General features: G+C 47.8%; 1 protein-coding gene across 1 annotated transcript; it reads right to left on the bottom strand.

Moving 5' to 3' along the window:
* Nucleotides 1-2,208: 2,208 nt before the first annotated feature.
* Nucleotides 2,209-21,982, bottom strand: LOC141501182 (hippocampus abundant transcript 1 protein-like). The gene is made up of 12 exons (XM_074204932.1): nt 21,727-21,982; nt 13,948-14,043; nt 11,940-12,002; nt 10,603-10,730; nt 10,099-10,213; nt 8,020-8,238; nt 7,583-7,696; nt 6,960-7,031; nt 6,749-6,861; nt 6,290-6,387; nt 5,862-6,028; nt 2,209-5,772 (listed from the first exon to the last, which is right to left on the bottom strand). The coding sequence occupies exons 1-12, from the start codon at nt 21,808-21,810 to the stop codon at nt 5,560-5,562; spliced, it is 1,482 nt and encodes a 493-aa protein (XP_074061033.1). The 5' UTR covers nt 21,811-21,982; the 3' UTR covers nt 2,209-5,559.
* Between the last annotated feature and the right edge of the window lie 5,316 nt (nt 21,983-27,298).

Raw genomic sequence — 27,298 nt, 5'->3', positions numbered from 1 at the left:
TTTCTCTTTCCTTTTTACCCTTTTATGCTTGAGTCTTGAATTTGAAAATCAAATTTTCTATTCACCTCTGGTCTTTTGATCAAGAATACTTGAAAGTCTTAGATTTCATTGAATTTCCATTTCCCCCCTTAAGGAATATACTCAGTTTTGCTGTGTAGGTGAATCTTAGTTGTAATCCTAGATCCTTTACCCTCTGGAATATCCTATTCCAAGTCCTCTGATCCTTTAATGTAGAAGATGTTAGATCTTTTCTTATCCTGACTGTGGCTTCACAATAAAGGAATTGCTTCTTTCTGGTTGCTTGTAATATTTTCTCCTTGACTTGGAAGCTCTGGAATTTGGCTAGAATATTCCTAGAAGTTTTCTTTTTGGGATCTTTTTTAGGTGGTGAACGGTGTATTCTTTCAATTTCTCTTTTATCTCTGGTTACAGATTAACAGGACAATTTTCCTTGATTATTTCTTGAATGAGGTTATCTAGGTTCTTTTTTTTGATCATGGTTTTCAGGTAGTCCAATAATTTTAAATGATCACTCCTGGATCTATTTTTCAGGTCAGTTTTTCCCCCCTTAATTAGATATTTCACGTTGTCTTCTATTCACTATTTTAGTTTTGTTTGTTATTCATGATTTTTTCATAAAGTCATTTTTAAGGATTTATTTTCTTCCATGAGCTCTTGGACCTCCTTTTTTCAGTTGACCAACTCTATTTTTTAAGGAATTTTTTCCTTCAATGAACTTTGTATCTTTTTCCATTTGACCAATCCTGCTTTTCAGAGCATTCTTCTCATTAGGTTTTTATATCTTTTTTTTTAAAGCATTTGACTTACTCTTGTTTTTTAAAGTGTTATTTTCTTCAGGATTTTTTGTGCCTTCTTTGTTGATTATCTCCAATTTATCCTATCTGCATCCTGGTAATTGTTTGCATCTTGCCTCCCTCATTAGACTAGGAGCTCAAGGGGTAGTGGGGGGACCATCTCTTACCTTTCTTTTTATCCTCAATATAGTACTTCATGAGTCTTACTTGATCATCACCTCTAAGAGCAAACAGTGACCTCCTCTGTTCCACATCTAAAGTTCTTCACAATCTGGCTCCCGCTGCCTCTTCTAACCTTCCTCACCTACATTCTACATCTCAGCCAAGCTGTCCTCATTGTTCTTCAGATATGACACTCTGCCTATCATCTACATGCCCTTGTCTTAGCTTTCTTTCATACCTGGAATGTATTGTTTTTGGAGGAGGCAGTCTGGGTTAAGTGACTTGCTGATGGTTACACAACTACTAAGTCAAATTTGAACCCAGCCCGACTCCAGGGCTAGAGCTTTATTCATGTGCCACCTAGCTGCTCCTGCTAGAAGGTATTCTCACTTCTTCCTTAAGTCTCCCTTAAGACAATTTCAGGACCACCTCCTTGTATACTGAGCCTTTCCCGATCCCCAAAGACTCTAATGTCCCCCATTATATCTGTTTTGTACATAACTACAGATAGACCTATCTGTCTGGATAGATGTTTCCATTTGTTCCCTCTGAGGAAACCCAAAGCCCTTGGGCTAGCATGGATTAGCCCACATTTGTCCTGGTGGCCCAAGTTTCTTCTCCAGAATCTGGCACTTAACACAATTAAGTTTACAATCTCTGCTATATGTGTGATGAAGCCAGCAGCATGGCACTTCTGGACCTAAGAGCCAAACTTGCTTTGGTCTGGTCTTCCAAAGGCTGCTGCTGGTCTCCTCTCAGGAGGGTCCCTTAGGGAGCCCTCTCTCTGCCTCTGGGATTTTATTGAGCCAGACTTTCACATACAAGTGGAGATCTGTATCAACTCTGGAAGCCAACCATTCCATATAGGCAGGTCATGCCAGGTGGCTTGGACTTTCCCTGTCCCTGCAGACTAAAGTGCAGAGGGAGGGGATTGTGAGAGACAAGAAAGTGGCTTCCATTGGGTATAAATTATGATTGGTGACTGGCAGAAGGCTAGGGCCATGACTGCTGCATTTCCTGTCACGGAAACCTCTTGGAAAACTAATGAGAGGAGCCTCATGAAATTTTCCTGGAAGGGAAGGTAACAAAGGATTTGGACAGCTAGCCATGACCTGCCAAGTCTAAGGGCCAACCAAACTCTTGCCAAGAAGGCTGGGAGTCACTGAAGCCATCAGACTTAAGGCTTGTGTGTACCTCTTCAATGTAGGACTGGGCGGGGCATTTTGGCAAAAGGTACCTTTTTGTCTATTTGGCCTGGCTGACAATGCTAGCATCAGGGGTGGAAAGGGACCTCATCAGTTAGATGGACCAATGCTAAGCAAGTATCTCACCAGGCCGAAACACAAAGGGAGAGACTTTTTTTTTCTTTGCAAGAAAGCAGCTGTTTAATAAATAACCAGGAAGGGGGGGGCACCTGAATCTAAACACAATCTGAAATCAACTAAATATACTGAGTTATCGGCTAAAAACACAAAATCAACAACACACCAGGGGGTTAACGTCATCAATTCCAAAGTATAGGGCTGGTCCCTTCTTAATGAAAACATAGATTGGCCACAGTAGGGAATTGGGGGTGGGAGGAGTTCCTGGAGGGAGGAGGACCAAGCAGGACAAACCATGAAACCCTGGCTACTTGCCAACAGCCAATTCACATCATTGTCTCCATGTTTCAAGCCACAGCAGGCCCAGTGGGCCCCCTTCAAATCCCCCAGCTTAGGTCCCTGAGGGCATGCTAAACTAGAAGAGAGCTAGGCAGAGAGGATGGCAGGGCCATCCTGGAAATGCCAGAGGAAGAAGGGGGTGCCTTTGGCCTCAAAGCAGGGGACGCTGTGGCCACAAGAACATCCCGGGGACAGCTGGCCTGGGGCACATGCCAACATTCCAATAGTGGCACTACCTGGCTGAACAGAACAGCTACACTGGGGGAAAAAATGCCCTTTTGAAAAAACTGGTTCACACTTTCCCCTCCCCACTACAACATAAAATTGGCAGAAAGAGTGGTCTCTGGACAGCTTCCAGGACACATGGGCCTATCAGATCCACAGGGGTCTTCACACAGCCCTGGCAACTAATGTCTTTCAAGGACTGGGGGGAAAGGCAAGAGGTCCAGGATGTCACATGCTTCAAAGAATTTTCCTTGGGGGGAAAGGGAAGGTCAGGTTATTGGGAGCAACCTGGTAGGACCCTGAAAAGGCCAGGAGTTGGGTGGGGGGGGCTTGCAGGAATTGAGACCATGGGGCCTGGTCACTGCCCTGTGGCTTCTGGGGTAAGGGGATCAGCTGTCCCCACTCAAGAGCTCTGTTCCTGAAAATGCCAAGATGCCACGGGAGACCTTTCTGCTACCTAGGGGCTCCTACCTTGATAACCCAAGTTGGTCTATTAACTTGAAGATGTAATAAAAAAAATTTGTTTTGAAGTGGTCTTCCATGAAATGGTTTTGAAAGGATGAGTGAGATTTTGCTTTTCTGATGATCCTACCCAAAGGATGGGTTAACTGTTGGAAAGAAACCCCTCATGGGGTCACTGGGCTTAGGTTGCAAGGGGAAGAGGAATGAAAAAATGGGACTTCAGGGTCCTTCTGTCCCTGCAGACTAAAGTGCAAAATGTCAAAGCCACCCCCCTCCACCTCCTCCTCTGGGGTGGGTTCATTTCCACAATATCTGGGAGGCTCTGGCTCCAGCATTGTGGGTCCTGAATAAAGGAGACATGGGCAGGCCAAGGGCAAAGCAACTCTGGCCACCAGCCCTGCCAAGATATACAGCACCCCCAAAGGAAGTCCTCTCTTCTGGAGGTTCTTGGATCCATGGTGGGGGGCCTTGTTAGAGATTCACTTAAAAGCCTTCCTCTTTACTAAAGTTGTAGACCAGGGATCTCCAACTGTTCTGTACGTAAACTAGTTTAAGCATTGGCTGAGAAGGGTGGAGAGCTTGGGACCCCCTTCTTGGGGAATGGGGGGTACAACAAAGCTTAGGGGGTGCTGGGGCTGTGGCAGAATCTTTCCCGGGGTGTGGGAGGAGGGTGGTCCAGGAAGCCATCAGTGCTTTGCTGGGCAGTAGAACCACAGATTGCTTCAGGGCTGATGGCACCAGGAGGCGACTGACCTTCCCAGACCACAACTGAGGGATAAAACTGGGGCACTGATGGCAGCTGACCCTCTCCAGGGGCCCTTCTCCATACAGGGGAGGCAGACCAAGTGAATGGTCCTCATGGGCAAGGGGCACCAGGAGTCAAAGCAAAAGCAACATGGGGAAAACTGTCCACTTTCCTGTCACCAGAGGGGTCAAGCCTAGGTAACTCCTGCTATGTCAGATGGTTAGTTATTCTAGCATCACATGGGCAGCCTGACCTTCCTTAAAGGTGCTTTGAGGTGACCTTCTGAGCTAAGTCCTCTGCTTCTCTCTCAAGTGACTGCAGGCAAGGAGATGTCTTGGTCTTTTCCTCCTCTCCCCCTTCCTGGGCCTGGAGGGGTAGGGGCTGGGAGGACAACAAGTTATATTGACCAGTCTTCACTCCCAAGAACTGACCTCAGAAAGACAGAGCCAGGGCCTGGAGCACTTTCTAAAGGAGAGCTTTTGGTTCCAAGGACCCAGCCAGCCAGTTATTCCAATGACCCACAAGCTCTAATGCTTTTTGGATGGCAGCTGTTGGGAAAACTGGGGCAGGGTCAACAGATAGGTGAAACCAGCAAGAACATACCAGTCCCTATGTGTACCTGGCTATTTCCTCCGTCAGTGGGGTCCCCAAGCCTTCCTCCTCTCCTCCAGTTCAGAACCACGACAAACTAGGCCCCCTGGCTACTACCAGCCAGATGGACCTGATTAAAGAGGTCCTCCATCTAGGGTTCAGGGGTAGGTGAGTAGGGAACATTGGGAACCCCTCACAAAGGAGTGAGAAATTTTGCCTTCTATGATACCATCAGGAAGGACTCTCTGTCTGAGAGTATCCTGGGCTGGGCAGGCACATTTGGTTGGGTACCAAGGAAGAGGGGGCCATGGGGTCAGATCAGTTCTGGCTGGAGCTGACAGTGGGTCTGCTGTTGCAGGGGGGTGGTGCTATCTTCCATTCTGGGACTTCAGACCCAGGATAATCTTTCTGTCCTCCCCCCTCACCCAGTGGACCAATAGTAGATTCCCCAAGGGGAATCGAAAGTGCCTCCCATGACCATGACGGTTGTCAGAGCCTGGGAAGGGAGTGGGCCAGAACCTGAGATTTGGCCACGCTCTTGCTCCCTGGCAAGATAAGGATTTGGCAGGTCCCATTTCCAAGTTCACAGTTCCCCAGAAGCAGGTGAGTTTAACACTAGCCTGTCTTCATGTGATGTCGTCCCAACTCCTTTCTATTCTCCAGCCCTGGGTGGATGACAGAAGCCTAGTTTTGCACCATTGGGACTGAGTTTGTGGGTAGCTGTGTTTATCTGTGTTTGGCTCTGAGGGCCGCAGTCTTCTTGGTCCTCTCGTTTGCTATTAGTGGTATGGTCCATGACCACCTCCCCTCCCACCCCTGGTCCAGTCCACATCGAGCACACTGCCATCGATGGGGGTGGGCTGAGTGGAGGTGGAGATTCCTTGCCTCTCCCTTCCCATCATACACTGCTGTCCACCAGGAGGGGCTCCTTCCCATCCAAGCCACCTGCCTGGGGGCTGTGTGTGTGGCTCTGGGCACCATTGCTGTGTTTCTTGTGGCTGCCAGACCGCAGTGCAAGATGATTGTGCTCAGGGATGAACAAGGCCACTAGGAGGGACAGCAGGACTGAGCACGCTCCAAAGAGGAAGGGTGGGCCTGGGATGATGCTCCGCTAGAAGGGCAAAGGACAGGAAGGAGTTAAGTCTGAGGGTCCATTTTGGAGGAAGAGGGTGGGGAGGGCAGGGCTGGGTGGGCCCTTACCTCATCTGAAGGGTTGGCCATGTTGGGCTTGGTGGCCTTCTCTAGGCTCTCTACTGCCACCATCTCATTCAGCTCCACATGAAATAGGTAGAAGACAAAGCCATACAGAGCTGGACCCAGGCCGTTGCACAGCCCCCGGATGCCAGTGATCATTCCTTGAACTACACCTATGGGGGAGGAAGGGAAAGGAGAATTCTAATTCTTAAATGACACTCTGTATTATGGGCAGGCACCCCCCACAGCTTGGTCTCAGCTTCAGGGACCAAGGCCTGTAGGATTAGCTGGGGTGGGGTGGGGGCTTCCTTCTGGATGGGGCCAGTCTGCTACCTTCACTGCTGCCTCATGGGCAGAGGGGACACAGCCCTTCTGTTCCATGTGTGGAGGGACAAAGTCAGAGCACCACCCAGCCCAGGCAGGGCTGCAGCTACCTTGCTGGTCAGGGTCTGCGTTCCGAGACACCATGGCGCTGATGGCGGGGAAGGTAATGCTGGACATGGCTGCCACGGCGCCTGCGGCCCACATCATCCTGGGGAAAGGAAAGAAATAGGACCTTGCCTTAACATGGATGCCCCGCCCCTCTGGATACAGAGACCCAGGTCAGAGGACAGGATCCACAGCACCCCCTGGTGCCCTGATGATGACAAAGTGGGGGTTCCTGGGGTCTAGGCTGGAAAGAGAACTCCCCTCATTTCTAGAAAGTGTGAATTAAAGGAAATGGAGGGGGAAGAGATATCTGGGCAGCATCAAAAGTCCCCCTTCAGGAGGTGCTCAGGGAGGTTCATTGTGCCCCTTGGGGCCTGGGCTGCCTCAGCCTCTGCCTGGGGCATCAGGGGAGCGGGAAGGACAGCAGGGAGGAGGGAGCTTGTGGCCTCCTGGCCGGCTCTTACCAAGGCTGGGAGCCAAAGCCATACCAGGCCAGCTGTAGGATCTGGAACCCCAGGCCAAGCAGGATTGTGTTCTTGTTCCCTATGGAGCGCATCAGGATTCCCAGCACCACTGTCTGGAAAGGTAAAGAGAAGGTACCCATGTGGGGCAGGGGTGGGGTCCGGGGGCATCAGGTAAGAAAACAATAGGACAGGGGTGGGCAAGGAGCCTCACCTGAGCCAGGATGGACAGAATCCCCACCACACCAATGAAGGCTGCCACTGTTTCTGAGGAGAAGCTAATTACCTGCAAAGACCAGAGAAGGGAGGAAGTGTCTGGGCTTATGTGGAAGTTCTAGTCCTTTCCTGCCCCTTATTTAGTGCCCAACCTCTCTGTAAACAGGGGGGGAGGGGGGTGAACTGGGGATTGGGGGCCGGGGGCTGTCCCATCTCAATTTCACTTCCCTCACTCCTGGGGGCTGAGTTCAGCTGCTGCTGACCTTGTCCCTGGAGGGGGAGGCTGTCACTTCTTCAAGGGAGAGGGGGATTGGATGGGCCTTAGGGGATCCAGAGGAATCCTGATGGCTCCCCCTCCTTAGTTTCTATATCTGTCCAGGCATCTAACTCATCTCTCCCAAGATGCCCTGTTATACAGGCTGGCAGCCTCTTCCCCCTCAACTTGAAGCAAGTCTCTATTTGGGAGAAACCCCTGCAGGGAAAGTGGATGCTGTCCCTAGTATCTTGGAACCCACCCTTTCCAGTAGAGGTTCCAGGGGCTCAGAGGACCCTCTGATGGCTGCCCAGAGGCCAGGGTGCCCAAGGAGGGTGGCTTCAGTTTCTGACCTTGGGCTCACTCACCTGGCGCAGGTAGAGAAAGAAGCTGGAGTACTGGCCGGCTTCTGGCAGGTAGGAGAGGAAGACAGTGATACAGATGAGAAGCACGGTCGAGTCCTGGCCCACTTTCCGAAGAGACTGCGGGAGAAGGTTAGGGATTGACAGAGTTAAGAGAAAGAAGTCTGCCCTATAAGCAGGCGTGGAGGGTTGTGATATGAAAGCCAGCAAAACTCACCACCCCCAACACAACAAACCAACAAAGACTGGCTTCTCCCTCCGGGCCCTGGCTTCCAGGGCTTGAAATTTCCATTAGTTACTCCTTTGGGGGAGAAAGACCCATTCTACAAAAGGCACCTGAGGAAATGGGGCAAGGGTGCCCAGTGACACTGAACATCACTAAGATGCCAACCCTCATCAACACAGCAGAGAGAAGGGGAGTGGGCAAAGTGAGGGCTACTCACGGCAAAGGGGTCAGCTTGCTCCCAGGAGATGGGAGCTCCCCAAGACACAGGTCGCATCTCCTCAGGCAGGGACTCGGGCACAGCCAGTAAGATGAAGCCAATGTCCAGCAGAGCCACTCCTGAGGCCAGCACCACCACCAGCGTGTCACCATAGGCGCGGGACAGGTAGGCACCAATGGCTGGGCTTGTTACCAGGCTGGCAGCGAAGGTAGCAGAGACCTGACGGAATGAAGGACAAAGAAAATGCTCACTTAGCCTTCAGAGATGAGAGGTTCTCTCCAAGAGAAGCTCCAGCCTGTGTCCAAAGGGGGCTGATGAAGCAGCCTCTGGGTCTGGGCTCATTTTGTCATTCATGCTTTTTATATTCACTGGACAATTCTGGGAAGGCTCTGGTGTCAGTGCCATAAGGTGCTATGGGTGGGATACAACTAGTTGGGGATTTTTTGTTTTTTGGGTTTTTTTGCAAGGCAGTGGGGTTAAGTGGCTTGCTCAAAGGCCACACAGCTAGGTAATATTCAGTGTCTGAGGCCAGATTTGAACTCAGGTACTCCTGACTCCAAGGCCAGTACTCTATCCACTGCACCACCTAGCCGCCCCTAGTTGGGGATGTTAAAGAGAAGTCAGTGAGATCCAGGCTCCTCACCTGCTCTGGTACAAGAGAGGACCATGATATCCAGTAGAATGGAGGCCCCGAGAGTTACAGAGGTCCAGGAGGATAGATTGCAATCAGAGCCCGCACTAGGGAGAAGGACCTGGGTCCCAAGGAACGGCTCAACCTATGTGTGCATGCATGTGTAGACACAGAAAAGTGCACACATCCTTCCAACCCTCTGTCTTTTTAGATGCTATCATATACACAGGAGCAGAGACAGGGGAGGAGAGAGCATGTGCAGGGGGTCAGCTTGGAGTAAGAGGAGCAATGAGAAGCATTTATGAAGAGCCTCTGAGGCCCAAATACTGGGCTAAGTGCCGATGATAGAGACCAAAGCCACTAACATCCTCCAGGGGATGGGAGACCATATTTAAACACAGAGTCATCATGGGAAGGTGCTGGAGAGGGGACCAGGAGAACCTTCCGGGAGTCAACATGAAGGCAGGGACACTCTCTAATGAGGGGAGCAGCAGATGTCACATCCTGTCCGGAAACAAGGAGGACAGGTGAGTGGGAGGATTAGGAGCAAGAGTCTGGAGAGAGGAAGGCTGAAGCCCAGCTCTGATGAGGAGATATTTTATGCTCGAGCAGAGAGGGAGCCAATGAAACTTCTTGAGCAGGGGAGCGATGTGATCTAATCTGCTCTAGGATACCTGGTCTGGCAGCTAGTCAAAGAGGGACTGGAGAGAGAAAAGCCAAGAATCCAATGCGATAGCCCATGAGAGAGGGAGGAGGCCTGGCCTGATCATCAGTGGAGAGGAGACGGGAGGGAGACACTGTGGAGGACCTCGAAGGCCAGGTTCAACAGGTCTGGCTGTCTGGTGGGCAGACTTTAGAGACTACAGACGCGACAGGGGCTCTGGTTCAGAAAGGGAGTCGGGTGGATGTGTAGGACAGACTGCCTAGAGAGGAGGGTGAAGTTTTGGAGGCTAAGAAGGAAGCTAAGCAATGGGCAGGTGCAGAGTGCTAGAGGAATAGACTAGGGGGACCTGGGATGTGAAATGTCTGGGGAGGAAGAACTAGAAGGATTTCCCACCTAATTTCCTGCTGGGGTGGTGAGTAGGAAGGAACATAGAGGCCAGCTTTTGAACCTGAGTGACCGGCAGGATGGTGGTGCCAGTAACAGAAAAGGGGAAGTGAGTGCTTGCAGGTTTAGGACAGAGAGAAAAGAGATTCCCAGCTATATTCTGCAAAGGGGGGAGGCATTTAATTAAAAGGGGAGAAATGAAACACAGGTGGATCCAGGAAAGAAGGAATGAAGATGTGTCATGGAAAGAATCCTGGCCGAGAGGTCTCTGGGAGGCAGCAGAGCACCCCCTCCTCTCTGCAGGTGTCAGGACAGCCAGTGGGGTGGGATGGGGGGCACTGAAATCCCAGGGCACCATCTCCAAGTGGTCACAAGATGAGGGTTTTGTCTCTTGGCTTACCAGGCCATATGCTGTGCTTCGCTCATGTTCCTGGGTAATGTCGGCCACATAGGCAAAGATGACAGAGAAGGTGACTGCAAAGACACCTGACATGGAAATGACTGCAAAGTACCACCTGAAAGAGAAAGGGCAGCTTTGTTATTGCCTCTTCAGTGGGGAGGACCTCCAGTGGAACTGGCCTCGTGCCCCTGTATCCCTCATTCCCCTGGGCTTTGGTCAGACTCTGACAGTCTCTTCCCATAAGCAAATCTCACTGTGTTTTGATTTCAGCAGTTTCACCTTTGCTCCTTCCCTAAGTAGTTTCCTAGATGTGTCCTCTCTGGTGAGCACAGGGCCCTGCACTGTGGGCAGGCACTATCCTTGCCCTCAGGGAGTTTGCCATCTGGCAGAGGCTAGGGAAATACCAGGAGACTGAAGAACTCAAGGGCCGGCCACAGGGGGAGAAGGGCAAGAAGGCTCCCCCCGGATCTAAGCTGTCCCACCACCCCATGACCCCCACCTCACCATGGGCTGATCTTCATCAGGGGAATGGGTGCACAGGTAAAGAAGACCGTCAAGAGCAGGAATGACTTTCTGCCCCAGACATCTGAGAGTGCACCAATGAGAGGAGCACTGAGGAAAGACAGCAGACCCTGGAAGACAAGAAGAGAAGCACATGGGCTTCTGGAAGGCCAGGGGTCTGTGGGCAGCAGCAGCTAAAGAACATGCCAGGCAAGCAGGGGGAAGACTGCTACCAACAAGGGCCATTGGGCTGAATGGATAACTTGGTACCCCCTCGCATCCACAAGGGCTCACCCTATCCATCCTAAACCAGCTTTGGCAGCCACACAGGCCTGTGAGAGTTTGGGCAGTGGACAGGCACTGTCCCTGAGTCTTGTCCAGACTGAGCCCGGCCTTGAACTTGTCCAGTCTGACAGGTTCTGCAGGTATGAAGACAGTTTGGTCCCCCTAGCCCACTCTGCATTCTGGTCCTGGTTAGAAAACCAGATTTCAAAATGAAAGTTGGCAGAAAAAAAACCTCTAGCACAAATACTTTTTAAAATTGAATAATGGTAGCCTAAAACTTAATATTTTTATAAAATATTGTAATATTGACTTGTTTTGTGGATACACTTGAAAATAAAAGTTCTCCTTGAATGCAAAAAACAAACAAACAAAAAAAACAAATTTCATGTCTCTGCTCCCCACCCATGGTGAGAATGCCCACTCCTAGCAGAGACCAAAACTCTTTCTACCCAGTGGCTACTGGAACAAATACATCTAGGTTGCCAGAAGATTCTGATAGAAGATCATGGAAACTACAAAGGAAGCTTGAGGGCCTTGTAGCTAGCTAAAGTGCCAAACCTGGAGTCAAGAAGACCTCAATTTAAATCCTGCCTCAAACACGTCTTAGTTGTGTGACCTTGGGTAAGTCACTTCACCTCTGTCTGCCTCAGTTTCCTCTTCTATAAAATGGGGATAGTAGCAACAGTACCCACCTCGCAGGGTTGTTGTGAAGATGCAATGAGATCCTATTTGTACAACACTTTGCAAACCTTAATCCACTAAATAAATACTAGTTATTCTGCTGCAGTTGGCTTCCTCCTCCCACCCTCCTGGCTCTGTCCATCAGACATGGGGAGAGAGTGTGCTGTCCCCATGACTCTCCTGCTTTGTCCTAGATCCCCCCCACAAAGGGGCCCATTGTTCCTTGGCAATGTCCGTTTGTCCACTTGGAGCTGGACAGAGGCCATGGCCTGGTGGTAGGCGGAGGACAAGTGGCTGGGGCTCTAATGGTAACCAGGGGAGGGGCCTCTAACACAAAGTGAGAATGGATATTCGAGGTGCTCACTGAGCCTCACCTTGACTCCGTGGATCAGACCATTCATCAGGAAGGTGTGCTGGGGGAATGTCTGGTGCAATACCTGTGGATGGGACCAAAACACTATAAGGCTATGAGGTCTACAGGCTGTTCTCCCTACCCCCACTCCAGGCCACCCCTTCTCTGCTGCAGTTGCCCTTGTTCAGGGGGGTGTGGGATCCTGGGGGTGTGGGATCCTGAGGGTGGGGTGGCGACTGAGGAGTCAAGAGACCCTGTTTCAAGTCCTGGTCCCACTGCTGATTCTAAGTTAATTCAGGCTCGTCTGGCAAATAGAGATAGGAAAGCCAGCCTATTCACCTGACAAGTAACATGTGGAAATCTGGGGGGGGGGGGGGGAGAAAGACTGTTGCTAGACCCTTTGGACAATGGCCTCCCCAAACTCTCTCTACCCTTGGTCCTTTCTCATTTACTTGAAGGTTAGTTAGCTCCTTCCCATGTCCTTTTTTTAAACCATTTTCCTCTAGACCAGTCTAACATTCCTGCATTTACCCAGAAAATAGATTTCTAGGTGCCACTGTAGCTTGATAAAGGCAATTTTCTAGAAATGGAATATCGAACAGGGGGCACCAGCCCATTAAACCTTACCATGTACACAGGTACCATGGCTCCCCAAACAAGCTGGGAAATCAAGCTTCTCTTCTCAGGGGTTGCTGGCTGAGAGATTTTGGCCCTCTTCTCCCCCCCCCCCAATTGGATTTTGGAATCTTTTCATTAAAGTAACCCCTCCGTACTTGGTGTGCTCATAATCTTTTCCTTTGTCCTTTCAACAGAAGACAACCCCAAGCCAAGCTACCTTAGGCTGAACGAGGTCAAAGCTGTTTTGTACTCAGATGGGAGACAAACACAGACATTGGAAGTTGCAGGGCTGGGGTTGGGGCCTAGGGTAGGAGGGTGGGATCTAGGGGCTCTTTTCTTCAGTACAAAACTGAAGCAGGTCCACAGGCTGGGAACAGGGAAGCAGATGAGGAAAGGAGGGCTTTAGGAAAAAAAGGTGAAAACATTAAGATCTGGATAACTCAGTCCTTCAAAAGAAAAGTAGCTGCCACCTTTATAGTCAGAGGGACAAAGTACTTTGCACCCATTATCTTTGAAAATCATAGAATCACAAGAGTAAACCTGAAGCAAGTCCAACCCTTTCTGAAATCTGGAGTTCATGTTATCCTCATGACACATTTGGGAGAGAGAGGAGCATAGAAGTTTTATCCTCCTCATTTAATAGATGAGAAAACTGAGCCTCAGCCCTAAGAAGTTACTTGTGCAAAGGCCCAAATAAAGAAATAATGTAAATCCTGACTTTGATAATCTAGTCAAGGAGATAAAGCATGTCCCCAGGAGGAATCAGATAAGGTAAAGGAAACCAGATTCAGTCCCCTATTAAGTGGCCAGAGCAGCCTTCGTTTATTCCTTAAGGTGACTGGAGGATTTATTACATCCTCTTGGTCAGACCATGGCCCAAATCTCAACTGCTTCATTCCATTCTGCCTCCAGTCCTCTGGTTTCCTAAGGGGACGGTGTTCTTACAGCTTGTCCTAACCTAGGCAACAAGGACACAATGTTCTATTCCCTGGGGAGTGGGGATCTGTATGGCTGGACTGAGGGTGAGTCTGTCATCTCTCAACTGGGCTTTCTCAGTTCATCCCTGACAAAATGGCAGCACTTTTCTTTCTGGCATTTACCAGACTGAGAGCAATTTCTGGCTTTGCTCTTTCAGGGAAATCACCATCTTCTTAAGAGATAGAGGTAGACTCCCCATCTTCTTAGTAGCCAGTGGTGGGTGCTTCTTGGGGTGAGGGAAAGAGAGATGGAAGGGAGCCCACTCTACTGGCCCTGTGTCCAGAAAAGTGACAGCAATAGCCTGAGCTCTGGACAAGCTCCTCCACTTTTTAGCTTTATGGGAATTTTCCCAGCTTCTACTAGAAACCCATTCTTCTCCCAAGCTAGTTTTATTCTCCAGGTCTTGGGGCTAAAAGGGGGCAATTAATACTCACCGTTAACATGGGAGTCGTGAGCAGGCCCCAGGCAAAGAACTCAAGGAAGATCACCACCACAGCATGGTACACGCTAGGCTCACCAATCCCCTGTCGCTGAAAAACAACATGGCTAGTTGGTACTTGAATGAAGAGGAGGGAACAAGGGAATCAGCCTGGGGGGAAGGAAGAAAGGGGGCTGATTAAACAGTTCTCACTGAATCAAGACCTTGGAAGGTCTTTGTTTGCACTGAAAAGCCAAGGGTAAACATCTCCCAGGCTATTATCCCTGAGTTCCAAGGACCAGAAGTTCAGCCAGGCTTAATCAATAAGGTCACAGGTTCAAGGGTTCAAAAGGTCTGAGGAATCCATGTGCCCTTCAGTGCCATTGTAGCTGGCATGGTCTGGACCCCTGGATGAGGCATTCCTTTAGAGGTAGCACACCAACTCTGCTTTTACTGATTAGAATCCTGGGTGCAACCAGCCTTGGCTAGCTTAACTAGAGCCTAAATAGCTGATCATTGTGTCCTCTAAAGACTGGAAAGCTAAGATGTCACCCAATTTGGGAATTCAAATGTTACTCCAATCATGAGGGTACAACTGGGCCAAGAATATCCAGTCCAAGAAGTTTTAGAGACATCAGATTCAACCTAAAGAATGCCAAGGCCAGTCTGAAATGGAAATCCTTGTTCTTGGCCAGTATCCTCAAGCTTTAGAAAAGGTAATAGAGTGGGTCACAGAATAAGAAAGATCTGATAATCTGTTTAATTTAGGAATAGCCAAAAACCAATGATTCCATCAAGGGCTGAAAGTTGGCACAAAGCCCATTAAGCCTTTCCCAGACCCCCAGCCCTCCAGCCTAATACTCTGGTGGACCTCAAATAGCTGCATTCCTTCCCTGAAAGGCCACCAGATCAAAAAGTTGAGCTACCCCCCCCCAATCTAGAGGTAGCTTGATTCTTGAGGTCACGCCATGGGCTCTCGACTTTTCAGCAGTTTTGCTCCAGCCAACCCTGGGTAATCTGTTTCTTGTTCCAACCAGTTCAGGGAACAGGAAAAAAAAAAAGAATAAAAAAAGCCAAGACCCTTTTCCCAGGCTCCAGAAGCTTCCAGGTCAGTGGCAGGGCACAGCTGCTAGTGCCACCTCTCCAGCTGAGATAGTGGCAGAGGGGAGTCAATGCAGGGCCCATGCACTCATCTACATGAGTAGAGTGGTCAATCCTGTTTTATCAGACCTCATTAAAATATACCAAGGAAAGCTTTCCTCCCTGTTGGACAACATCCATCTCCAGATTTTTAACTATTCTTTGAGTAGTAGAATGGAACAAGCCTGGCTTCCAGGCCAGATAGTCATCCTACCACCCTCCCTTCTCCAGGGCATGCTTTACTCCTCTAGAATATGTAGTGGCTAACCTAGATCTCCTTCCAGGTCTTTCCCAGCTCGAATATTCTATAATTCTGTTGCTTGCTGAATTGACTCTTCTATCTCTCTCAAATTGTCTTTTAAGAGTTAATGTTTAAGAGGGAAAAAGAGCTCAACACACAAGTCACCCTTAGATTAGCTATGCCCAGCTCTGCCTCTCAAAGCAACTTCTCAAGGGGACTGTAACACTCTGATACAAACTCTGGCTTCTCAGCTCTTGTTTTTTTTTTACCTAAATAGCCTGCCTTGTCCTCAAGTTTTCCTCCATTACTGTTCAAACAGATACCAAGTAAGATGGGAACTTTTGAGATACTTGTTCCCTCATTTCAACATCAATTAAGGGCCTACTACATGTCAGGCCCTGTGCTGGGTGTGATGAAGAAAAACAGATCAGAGACAATCTCATTCTTATCTTCCCTCTGTGAATTTACTAATAGCAAGATATACAAGATGGGAGAACACAATAAAAGGCAAAGGAGCATGGACCAAGACTCAGCAGGGACTTTAAAGGTCATCCATTCACCCCCTTCAATTTATGAGACCCAAAATGTATTTGGAAAATTTGAGGGAGAATCATTTTGAGTTAGGGAAACAAGAGGAAGATTCAGGAAAGGAGTGCCCCCCCCCCAGGAGGATTTTGGAAGAAACACCAGTAACTATTGGGCATCAAGGTCCTCCAAGATGGGTGCATATTTCCTCTACACTTGGTAACTCCCAACTCCCTAAACACTCCCAAAAGTAATCATCAGGGTCTATGCTGGGGGTCCATCTCCTAATTCATCTTGACTCAGAAAAACATTCACTGGTGATGACTCGAAAAAAGACAACACAGCCAAAGGTAACAGAGCTTCCAAGGGATTCAGAAGAGAAGACGGAACAAAGGTAGGTTTTGTTCATTAAACTGATTCTACTCTGTTAAAATATAGGGTGCAGGGTGGCTAGGTGGCACAGTGGACAAAGCACCGGCCCTGGAGTCAGGAGTACCTGGGTTCAAATCCAGTCTTAGACACTTAATAATTACCTAGCTGTGTGGCCTTGGGCAAGCCACTTAACCCCATTTGCCTTGCAAAAACCCATATATACATACATGCATATATATATATATGTGTATATATATATATATATATATATATGTATATATATATATATATATATATACATACACACACACACACACACACACACATATATATATAGGGTGCAAGGTTTATGGTTTTGTATGTGCTTTTACTCCTTTCATACTTGGTTATTTCTTTTTGTAGGGGTTGTTTGCACATAGAAACTCATCGAACAGGCTGGGTCCTTCAGTAACTTTGGATGGAGGTCACCATTGATCTGCTTCACTCTAAATCTCAGGTTCCACTCAAGAGTCAGGGAGCTACAGGTTGGCCCATTTTTACAAAGGCTCTTGTCCAGGACTGACTTGCTTCCAGGGTAAATAAGGAAGCCAGCTTCACCTTCAGTTGAATACAATGATCAAAACAACTTTCTCTCAACAGATGATGTGGTCACTGACTCTAATAAACTAACAGCCTCGGATGACATCCCCAACAGCCCTAATGACAACTCTTACAGTTAACACCGATTACATAAAACATCTTCCCTAGAAATGAGTTCCTATGGTGCTTCTGGAACTATGAATTTATTTTTCCTTCTTTCTTTGTAAGCTTTGGTGATGCTGTCTGCATTTCTATCAGTCTTTCTGGGCAGATCCCAATTAGCCTTCTCTTATAGTAAGAAAGTCAAACCAACTGACATTGCTCCCATATCCACTTTTGTTGCTATTAATTTAACATTTACTCATACGCTACTTTGTACTGTTCTCTAATTGTTTTATTTCTTAGCTGCATATCTAAGATTTCAATTAGATTAGATACTTGCTGGGGGGGGGGCACCCATTCCTTCTCCTGCCACAGAATCTCAGGTCTGTCCAATTCAGAGGTCAAAGAGTTCAATCTATCATCCACACAGCACCCAGCAAAAGGCTAAAAAAAGATTCTGAAATGAATAACATGATATAGAGGATGGCAGGGCTAGAAAAATCCCCCCGAGATAGCTAGTCCAAGAAAATAGATCCAGAATGAGAAAACTCCTTGCCTCTATGCACACAAGAGTTAGTAGTGGAGCTGGGACTAGAGGCCAGGTCTCTTGACTCAGCTTAGTAGTCTTCCCATTCAACTAGAATGCACAATGCTCCGGTTCCTTTCCTTTCTATCTGGTATAAAAGAATTTCCAGCCCCAAGCAAATAAATTAAAGTTTATTTACATGGCTGAGTTATCATGTGATATATGCACCAGCAATTCAGAAAACATCCTCTAGCCCTTTGAATCTGACACTATATTGACCTTGTTCCTCTCTAATCTAAGGTTCCCTTGGAAAGAATATATGGGTCTGAAATGTCTTGAGTGGGTGAAGAAAAACACAGAAATCAAAGGCCAACAACCTTAAAAAGTAGAACCAGTAAAAAGGAAATGAAAACTCCTTGAGAAAAATCCATCCAGTTTATAGACTGAACCATGCAAAGATATGGATGGAAGATAAAGGCTTAAGAAATGATTGGGCAACAGTTTCGCTCCAAAAAAAATATCAACTGACTAGAAGGTTGGCCAAATCAAACAAAATAAAATTTAACTGTGATAAATGTTTGGTAGATAGGCACTAAAAAAATCAACCACACAAGTATATGATGAGGGAGGAATGCTTAAGATTAGGTAACAGTTCATATGGAAAAGACTTAAGTCTTTTTGTCTTCAAGTTCAATATAATTGAACAACACAGTGATGTACTTCTGAAAAAAGCCAACTTGACCTTACTCACTGAAAATTATCAAGTCACAAAGGAGAGAGGTGACAGTCCTATGGTCTTCTGTCCTAGTCAGAGTACATAAAAGGTACCAAGTCCAGTTTTCAGGACATGTTTTTAGGATGTAAACTGACAAACTGTAATATATCCAGGAAAAAAAGGCACTGGAAAAGTAAGACATGCAAAACCTCGTTGTATGAGATACAGCTGAAATAAGTGGGGATGGTTAGGCTTAAGAGAAAATTTTTGGGAAAGGGACATAATCACTATCTCCAAAGATATAAAAAGCTATAATGGGCAGAGAGGGAAGAGCAAAGACTGATGGGGGGAAAGTTCTTGGACAGATAATTTAAAGTAAACATAAAGGAAAAACTCATCTAAGAATCAGAACAGTACAAAAATAGAATGGGCTGCTTTGAGGGCTATCACTGAGATATCTGAGCACTGAGAATATGGTTGAAAGGAGTCATGCCCTGGCTTGGGGTTTGTTGCATCTGATGAACCTAAGGATCCCTTCTCTGAGATTACCACAGGTTCTTCCCTCTTCATAGTCTTCATTCTATTTGCTAAGAAAAAAATTATGATATATATTCCTGCCTTGGAACATATGAGAACATGTCACTGGGTAGTATTTCCCCTTGCTTAGAATCTGGAGTCACTGAAGCTAAACCCTGAGACTCAGGATCGGCTAAAACCTCAGCCAATGGGAATTCTAATATCCAAATGCAGGCAATTAGAAAGAAGGATGGAGATAAAGCCAGCCTCTCAAGCAGACTACTTGATAACAATGAAGCTTAGCCCACCTTGGCCCAGCCAGTGACCCCATGGTCTCAAGTGACCCAAACTTCATGTCATAAGATGTCATTTCTCTTAGGTTCTGCTAGTTTCCATCTCCAAAGAATGCTGGAACGCAATTCCCAGCTCTTTACTTGATAGCAGATGGACAGAGTCAAGTGAAATCAAATTGAAAACAATCCTGGAACCTTCGAGGCATTGCATTGATTGGTGACTCAGGGCATGGGGGGAGGGAGGCTCAAGTTGAATATAATATAAGATACTGAACTTTAACAAAATAACTTCCAAATAGTTAAATTGCAATTCTGAGTTTTACTATGAAGTGGAAGCCACACCTGTGATAATCATGGAAGCCAGAATTTAGATTTTCTTCCTACACCTATCCAACCCTTACATGACTGCCTTCAGGGATGCAGGTCCATCCAGGGAGGTGGTCTTGGACTCATCCAGATTGTAGGTGGCTCCCTAACTTGGCCAGTGTCTCCTCTATCCCCAAAGCTCTGGGGCTGGGAGTGGGAATAGCTATAAGCCATATTTCAAGTATCTTGAGATAGACAGACTAGAAGTAAGATATCAATAGAGATTAAAGATGGAAGAAGATAAACCAAGCATGATCAAAGTATGCCTCGATGAAGTTCAAGATAGGGTCATTAAAATCAGACCATTTTACTAGGGTGATAGAGAAGCAGATGAGGAGTTAGTGAGTGTGGGTGGTGGGATACAAGAATTTCCTTGAGGGACTGGAAAGCTTGGATCCAACAAACAGTACAAGGTCATATAAGTCAGTGGCACAGCCAGTACTAGAAAATCTGGTTATTTTAACTTCAACCCCCTCTCCAATATACCATGCTGCCCTTCTCCATAAATGAGGAGTGGTGGCTGCAGGGAGCCAGTGTTGGAAGGGTAAAAGAACAAGATTAGGGAGAAGAGGACAAAGACAGAAGGAAGGAGAAAAAGGACAAGAGGGAGAATGTTATTTAAGAAGGTAACAAAGGCAACAGGAATGGGGGGGAATAGGAAGAAGGAAGTGAATTTGGAGGGGGCAATTTGGTATATGAAAGGAAATAAGGGGAAAGGAAATACAGGTATGTAGAAGGGTATAAAAGAAAGGAGGAGGAGTAAAAGGGGTTGTTTTATGTACATGGAAAAGGAGAATAAGGGCAGGAGGAGGTGAGAGTAGAATTGGGATGGAGGTAGTAGAGAGACAGAGGAAAAAGGGGCCAAAAAAGGAAGAATGGGTAGGGGGGGTGTGTGGGTGTGGCTGGTGAGGAGGGGATTGACATGGGAACTGGGTAGGAAGGGGATTTAGGAGATGGCTATAAAGATGGGGGGAATGAGTAGGGGTTGGACATTCTTTGTGTACATGGGAAAAGTGAGGAAAGACTGGGGAAGGAGCTGGGGGTATATGGAGAAGGAATAGAAACAAAGAGGTCTAAAGAGTCTAGCCGGGGAGCAGAAAGAATTGGGGTGGTCAATGTATACAGGAAAGGGGAAGTAGAAGGAGAAAGACCAAAACTGGGGAAATGGAGTGTGACTAAGAATTCATGGCCCAAGATTGGATCTGAGGTGAGGACATCTCTGGGGTCAGGCTGAGTGAATGAAAGGGGAAAATGAGGCAGCAGACTAGGGTCAGAATTGAAGGGAAAAATGGGGAAGCAGGGCCTGAGGAAGGGGGTGATGGGCTAGGGCCAAGGCCAAGGAAAAGCACCATGGAAAATCCTCATGGACCAAGGTTAGGGAGGTGTGTGGGAGGGGCTGAGAAATAACAAGGAGAAGAGAGTTCCATCCCAGCTTGTGCTAAATAGGTACCAAGAGGGATCTCGAGGGTGCGGAGGGGTGGCCATGGAGGCAGGGGGCTGAAGAAGACTGGGTGGGTGACCGCTTGTCACTGGAACAAAGGTTGAGCACCACCTTAGAGTAGAGTCTGGCAGGCAGAAGGGGTTTAATAAATCTGGCTGACTATGTGAGATATAAATGATGGAGCCTGGGTAAGGGCTGATGGAGAGCGATGGAGAAGCGGGGTGGGACCAAGTGGGTCTGTGAGATGATCCTGGGAGCTGGTAGGTTGTGAGAAGGAATGGGGAGCCACGGGGGGGGGGGGTGGAGATGAAGGAGGGCATTTGAGGAATGAAGAGCCTCAGAGACTGGGGCCTGGTGGGGCCGGGGCAGACAAGGCACACCAGGAGCTGGGCTTGGCCTGGGGCACAGCAGGGCCCATGCAGGGAGAGGGGCACCCCCTGGAGAGGGTTGGCAAGGAAGGACTGGGCCTGGGTGGGAACACTAGGAGGCGGTGAAGGCATAGTAAGGGTTGGCCTGGGCTGAGAAGTGGCCACCCCAGGGGGGCTGAGGGAGACAGACTAGGAGGTGGCGAGGGCACCCCAGGGGATTGGCAGGGAAGGAGCCCAAGAGTCTGGCAGGGCCTGGCTGGGTCAGGGGGCACCCCAGGGGCCTGGCAGGGCCGAGGCTGGGAGGAAGACACCCTTGGGGGCCTAGCTGCTTCTAGAGGTACCCCAGGGGCCTGACTGGATTTGGGGGCCCCGGGGCCCGGCTGGGTCTGACTGGGTCTGGGCCCCGGGGCCCGGCTGGGTCTGGCTGGGTCTGGGCCCCCGGGGCCCGGCTGGGTCTGACTGGGTCTGGGCCCCGGGGCCCGGCTGGGTCTGGCTGGGTCTGGGCCCCCGGGGCCCGGCTGGGTCTGACTGGGTCTGGGCCCCGGGGCCCGGCGGGCCCGGCGGGGGGCTCCCGGGAGGCCGGCGGGGCCCGGGGCCGGCCGCGCACTCACGGCGCCTCCGTCCTTGGTGATGATCTTCTTGGCCAGCAGCACGCTGCGGTTGAGCCGCTTCTTCTTCTTCTTCTCCCCGGTCATGGTGCCGCCTCCTGGGCCCGGCGCCCCCGGCTCGGGCTCGGCCCCTTCATCCTGCAGCCCCGGGGCGCGGGGCGGCGCTCTCCCCCGCTCCCGGCCCGGGCCCCGCCCGCTCGCTGGCGGCCCGCCCAGAGGCCGCGGGACCTGGGAGCGGCGGCGGCGGCGGGGGGCGGGGGCGGCGGAGCTCCCGGCGCGGGCGGGCGGCTTCTCCGCCTCCTTAGCGACCCACTTCCGCCTGTCGCGGCTGCGTGCGCAGCCACCCCGCCTCCGCTCCGCCTACAACTCCCAGCAGCCTGCGCGCCCGGGTCGATCCCGTCCGCGCTCCTTCCCGCCGTGCTCTGCTGCGCCACGGGAGGCGGAGCCCCGAGTGAGGCGAGGGCGGGCTGGGACGGGAAGGAGGCGACAGAAAAGACTACAATTCCCATCGTGCCGCGCTCGACAAATACGGGAGGGGGGGAGCCGAGGCGGAGCCGGCCGCCCTGGCCTCCGCGTGGAGCGCTGGCCTCCCAGGAGGCAGCGCGCGGGGCTCCGCTCCTCCCCGCCCCCTCTCTCCCCCACCGTCGCGGGGCTCGGTCACCCCCAACGCGCTGGCTCCCGCCCCAGAGCCGGGCCCGGGGCAGCCGGACCCCCGGCGGGGCCCTGTTTGCGGAGCCCGGGAGTCTGCCGGCTGGGGTCTCCCAGCCGCTTCCGCTCCCCTGTCTCTGGGCCCTCTGGCCCAGGCCCCTCCGCCTTCCTCTGCCACCCCGAGGCGGGGCCGGAGCGAGGGCGCCCCCGGCTGACAGCACCCACACCCGGGGCCGGGGCCGGGACTAGGGCTGCGTTGTCGGGGCGGGGGCTGGCGGGCGCGGAAGCGCGTGATGCCGGGGCCGGGGCTGGCGGCCGGACAGTGGACGGGGGAGCCGCTGCCCGGCGGCGGGAGGGCGGCCCGGCCCGGCCCGGGAGGACAGGTGCAGCAGGAGCCCCCGCAGGCGGAGCTGGGGCCGGGCTGACATCGTGAGAGGGCGGCCCGAGCCTTGGGTTGTTTTGTTTTAATCTTTAAAAATGGAAAAAGTTAAGGAAGAAAGAATTTAGAGCTGTCCAAAGTCAGATTAGGACTGCTCAAAAAGGGATCGGCTTCCTTGAGCTCTTGGTGCCCTCCCAGAACCGGGGTCATTAGCATCCTTCACAAGCATTTACTGAGCCCTACCGGTCCTCTGGATCCATATATATATATATATATAATCTGGCCACAGCGATCTGGAGGAGCAAGTGAGGCTGGTGACTTAGCACGGCCCTTCCTCAGTCACATCCAAGTCCCCTGCATGTCCTGGCATCACCTGATGTCGAGAATGAAGGAAAAACATCATCATCATCATCATCATATTATTATACTAAGCACTATACTAAGTTTTGAGGATACAGAAAAAAGGCAAAAACCAAATTCCTGACCCCAAGGAGCTCACGTTCTAAGGAAGACAAAATACAAACGTCTTCAACCGGAGACCGGATGACCGCTTTTCAGGGAGATTCTTGTTCTTTTATGTGTGGCCTAGATGACCTCAGAGATCCCATCAGACCCTAAGGTTGATGGGTTCTCTGAGGCAGAGAACGTATGGAGATTTAGCGGGAAATATTGTGTTCATTTTACAAAGAGGGAAACAGACTTGGTGATGAGAAATGTCTTGCTTGAGGTCAAATTAATAAATAGCGAAGCCAAAGCAAAGCAACTGGAAGTTTGATTTGAAAGTATAGCCATCCTTGCTATCTGTCAATAGAGGAGAGGGAGGGAAGGGAAGGAGGGAGAAAAATGTAAAACTCAAAACCCTGCATAAAAAAACATTGGTAAACTACGTTGCATGTAGTTGGAAAAACAAATAAAAAAATTAATTACCTAGCTAAAAAAAAAAGGATAAAGGATAGCACTCTGAAAAAAGGAGGAGTAATGACTTTATTGAAAAGAATATATGATAGAAAAATAAAAATTTTTTTAAAAGATAAAAGAAGTACAGCAATCTTTTGCCCAGTTTTGCCTCTAATTATATCTGACTACATATAGACCTCTCTCTCTCTCTCTCTCTCTCTCTCTCTCTCTCTCTCCATACACACACACACACACACACACACACACACACACACACATACTCACAAAGAGAATATGGGGAAAAGCTCAGGTTTTCTGTGTGTGTGTGTGTGTGTGTGTGTGTATCTATTTAATCTATATAACTATAGTGATCTATCTAGTATGTTGGGTATTGTCCATTTTTGAAGAGTGCCAAAATGACATCATTATATGAGAATCAAATTATAGTGTATCACACTGGCAGATCAGACCAATATGAGCTTGAAACGTACCACCACAGGTTGAGCACAAATAGATCGTGTGATCTTTTAACAGGGATTCTCTGTATCTGCACATCTCTCATTTCTTTTGAACTATTTTAATTCTGCTTTGCTCATAAAGCAAATAAGCCCTATCTATATGTCTAAGTCTATATAAAGAGTTCACAAGACTCTAAAAGTCCATAATTATTTGAATTAGAATCAATAGACTCTGACAAAATCTAGAGACATTACAAAATCCCGGTAGGAAGGGACCTCCAAGATTTTCTCATCCAACCTATTCAGACAGAAGCAAGAACATCTATTCTAGGTACCCCTTCCATATCACAGGATTTGGGGTACAGTGTTCCTGTGATCTGGAAAATTCATGTAAAAAATTTTGGCACTCCAAGAGGTTTGAATTTTTTTCTTTTTAGTTTATAGGATATTTACAGTTCCTCTGTAAAAACTGAGTTAAATATTTGGTCCAACATTCTATGTCATCTGCTGCTTCCACAAAACTCCCTCAAAATTCTCATTTAATTTCTTATGCAAACTTTCCTAGCATTTATCTCAATGTGGAAGGGATAACTAATGTTGCAAAAAACAAGTAATTGTCTTGGATTCAATGATGAATATCTAGTACCCTCCAATGTAGCCTAAGGAAGCAGGATAATAAAACCTGATAAATTATGTCAGCCCTAGATGGGCTGACTTTTCTATAATTTCCATTTATTCCCTTTAGTCCTGACCTCTAGGACCAAGCAGATTAAAGAATTCATCTTCCACAAACTGGTCCTTCAAATCCTTGAAAACAGCTATAATGTCCCCCTAGGTCTTCTGTTCTCTAGAAGAAATACACTTAGTTCTTTAACCTGTGCACATAGGAATGTTCTCCATTCTTTTCATCATCTTGATCACCCTCATCTGAACATGTTTCAATTTATCTATGTCTTTCCTGAAGTGAATCTAATACTACAGATGTATAATCATCAGTATAGATATAATAAACTGATTATTCCCTTGTTTTGGAGACTGACTTTCAAAATGGTTGAAGATTACATTCCCTTTTTGGCTGTTATATCACTCAAGTGACTTAAATACAACTTGCAATCTATTTAAATACCTAGATGTGTTATATATGAATTGAATATTATCATGTTTTCATCTTATATTTTTTATTTTTTTGATCCTGAGTAGACCTTTATGTTGCTTATATAAGATTTTATTCCCACTCTCTTATATAAGATCTTATACCCACTCTCACAGGCAAATCTGGTCTTAGAACAAGACTAATTATAGACATGGGGTCCTTATACTAATTCCTATTTATTCTAGCCAGTTCATTTTCACTTAGAAAACTAGAGATGAACACAATCCTTGTTCTATTGTATTTTTATTATTTTGTTAAATATTTCCCAATTACAATTTAATCTGCTTGCCACAACATTCTGGAACATTTTGACCTCATGCAACTGTCACTGTTTTTGACCTCTTTGTTCTAGGCAAGAATACATCTCAGGGTGTTAAGGGTACTCTTTTTTTCATTGTTGTTAAGGGTATTCTTGAGGGGCATTGAGGTTCTTCTAACACTATCAACTCGAGCCCCCATTCCAGTGTGTTCTCTCTAATAAAAATTGCCAGTTACACTTAGTATCTTCTTTGCTTGACCCAGGGGATGAATATCCTAGTATTAGTTAACCAATTAATATCAAGCTTTTAAAAAGTGTTAAAATAACAACCTCTGTGAACTGCTAAAATGGAAGAAACCCCAGGAACAAAAGGGGAATCCAGAACTAACTAGAGCCAGTCACAAAGATTATAACTACATTTATTGCCTAAGAAGAAGAAACTTGGCAACTGGAGCAATGAGACAATGATCTCATCTGCTCAAAGAGGAGTGGGAAAAGGTGAAGTGGTTAGACATATTTGAGGTATTTATGACTTTTTGAAGTATTTAGGATTAATAGGATTAAGGAAGAAATACAAAGAAGTCAGGCAGAGAGTGAGAGTCTAAGAAGAAGAGAGCTGTAAAGATAATAAAACCGAAAGCAGGATGTTTGCTTTTCTCTCTGAGCTGGTCAAGACTAGTTTCAATACTTCTAGGCATCTCTGAGTTCAGTTAAAGTTTACTTCACAAGGAACCAGAGTGGTTTGGGGCTGCCAAACTCCAAGATAATCTTGTCAGGTTCAGGGAACAAAATTTACATTCTTTTGGGCAGAAAATCCTCAGAACAGTATAGAAGAAAGATCTCTTTTGATTGGCCAACAATAGATGCCAGATGAAGCCCACTTGGCATTGTTTGGCCCTGATTGGCTCCGAGTGAATGTGACTAGCAGTTGTTTTATTTTAGGCAGAAACAATGAGGATCTTCCCTTCATAGATTGATTTTTTTTTTGACCAAGCAAAAGTAGACATTTTTTGCTTGATTTCTTTCTTACCTGTGAATGAGCACTGAAACCTGCTAAAAATCTTAGTTTAAAAAGACCCAAGATCTCCAGGACCTTCTCCAATCTTCCTGATCCAAAACTGGCCACTGGACCCAGATGACTCCAGAGGAAAAAGTAAGGCTGGTGACTTTGCACAGTACTGCTCACTTAAATCCAATTAATTCACTTGCATGTTATGATATCATATCCCTGATATCATGGTCCTCTCTGAGAAGAATGGACAAACAATAGCATCAGCTTCATAAGAGATCACTGGTTCATCAAGCAGCCCTGGTATCAGAAATCCTTCTGATTGACTAGTTGTGCTACATCATTGTCTGGTTCTTCTGCGAAAAAGGGAAGCTCTAGAATATTTAATTGGTTAACAGAGCTCATGTGCACAAAAGAGATCTTTACTAAAATGAAATAGCAAAAATAAAAGTACAAAACATCATCTCTCTCCAACTGGGGACTCTCCCTTATACCACCTCAGTCCCTGAAGAGAGTTGGCTTTGGTTACCACCTAAATGTTTTCTGTAAATCTTAGAGAATAAACTTCACATCTAACCTAAATTTCTGTTGTTTTGTTTTACCCAAAGATAATTAAGTTTTACTGGTAAAAACTACCGACAGCTGCTGTAAAGATTTCCCCTAGCAAGTTCACTTTTGAATACAGCATAGTCAAGGGATGAGTTTTCCTTGGAATGCATCAGGACATTGTACTCTGCTGGTCTACTTGCACAAGCAGTGCTTTGCATGTGTT

Source organism: Macrotis lagotis, chromosome X, assembly GCF_037893015.1.
Source record: "Macrotis lagotis isolate mMagLag1 chromosome X, bilby.v1.9.chrom.fasta, whole genome shotgun sequence".
NCBI lineage: Eukaryota > Metazoa > Chordata > Mammalia > Peramelemorphia > Peramelidae > Macrotis > Macrotis lagotis.
The sequence above is the reverse complement of the archived record's forward strand: the minus strand, read 5'-3'. Positions and strand labels throughout refer to the sequence as shown.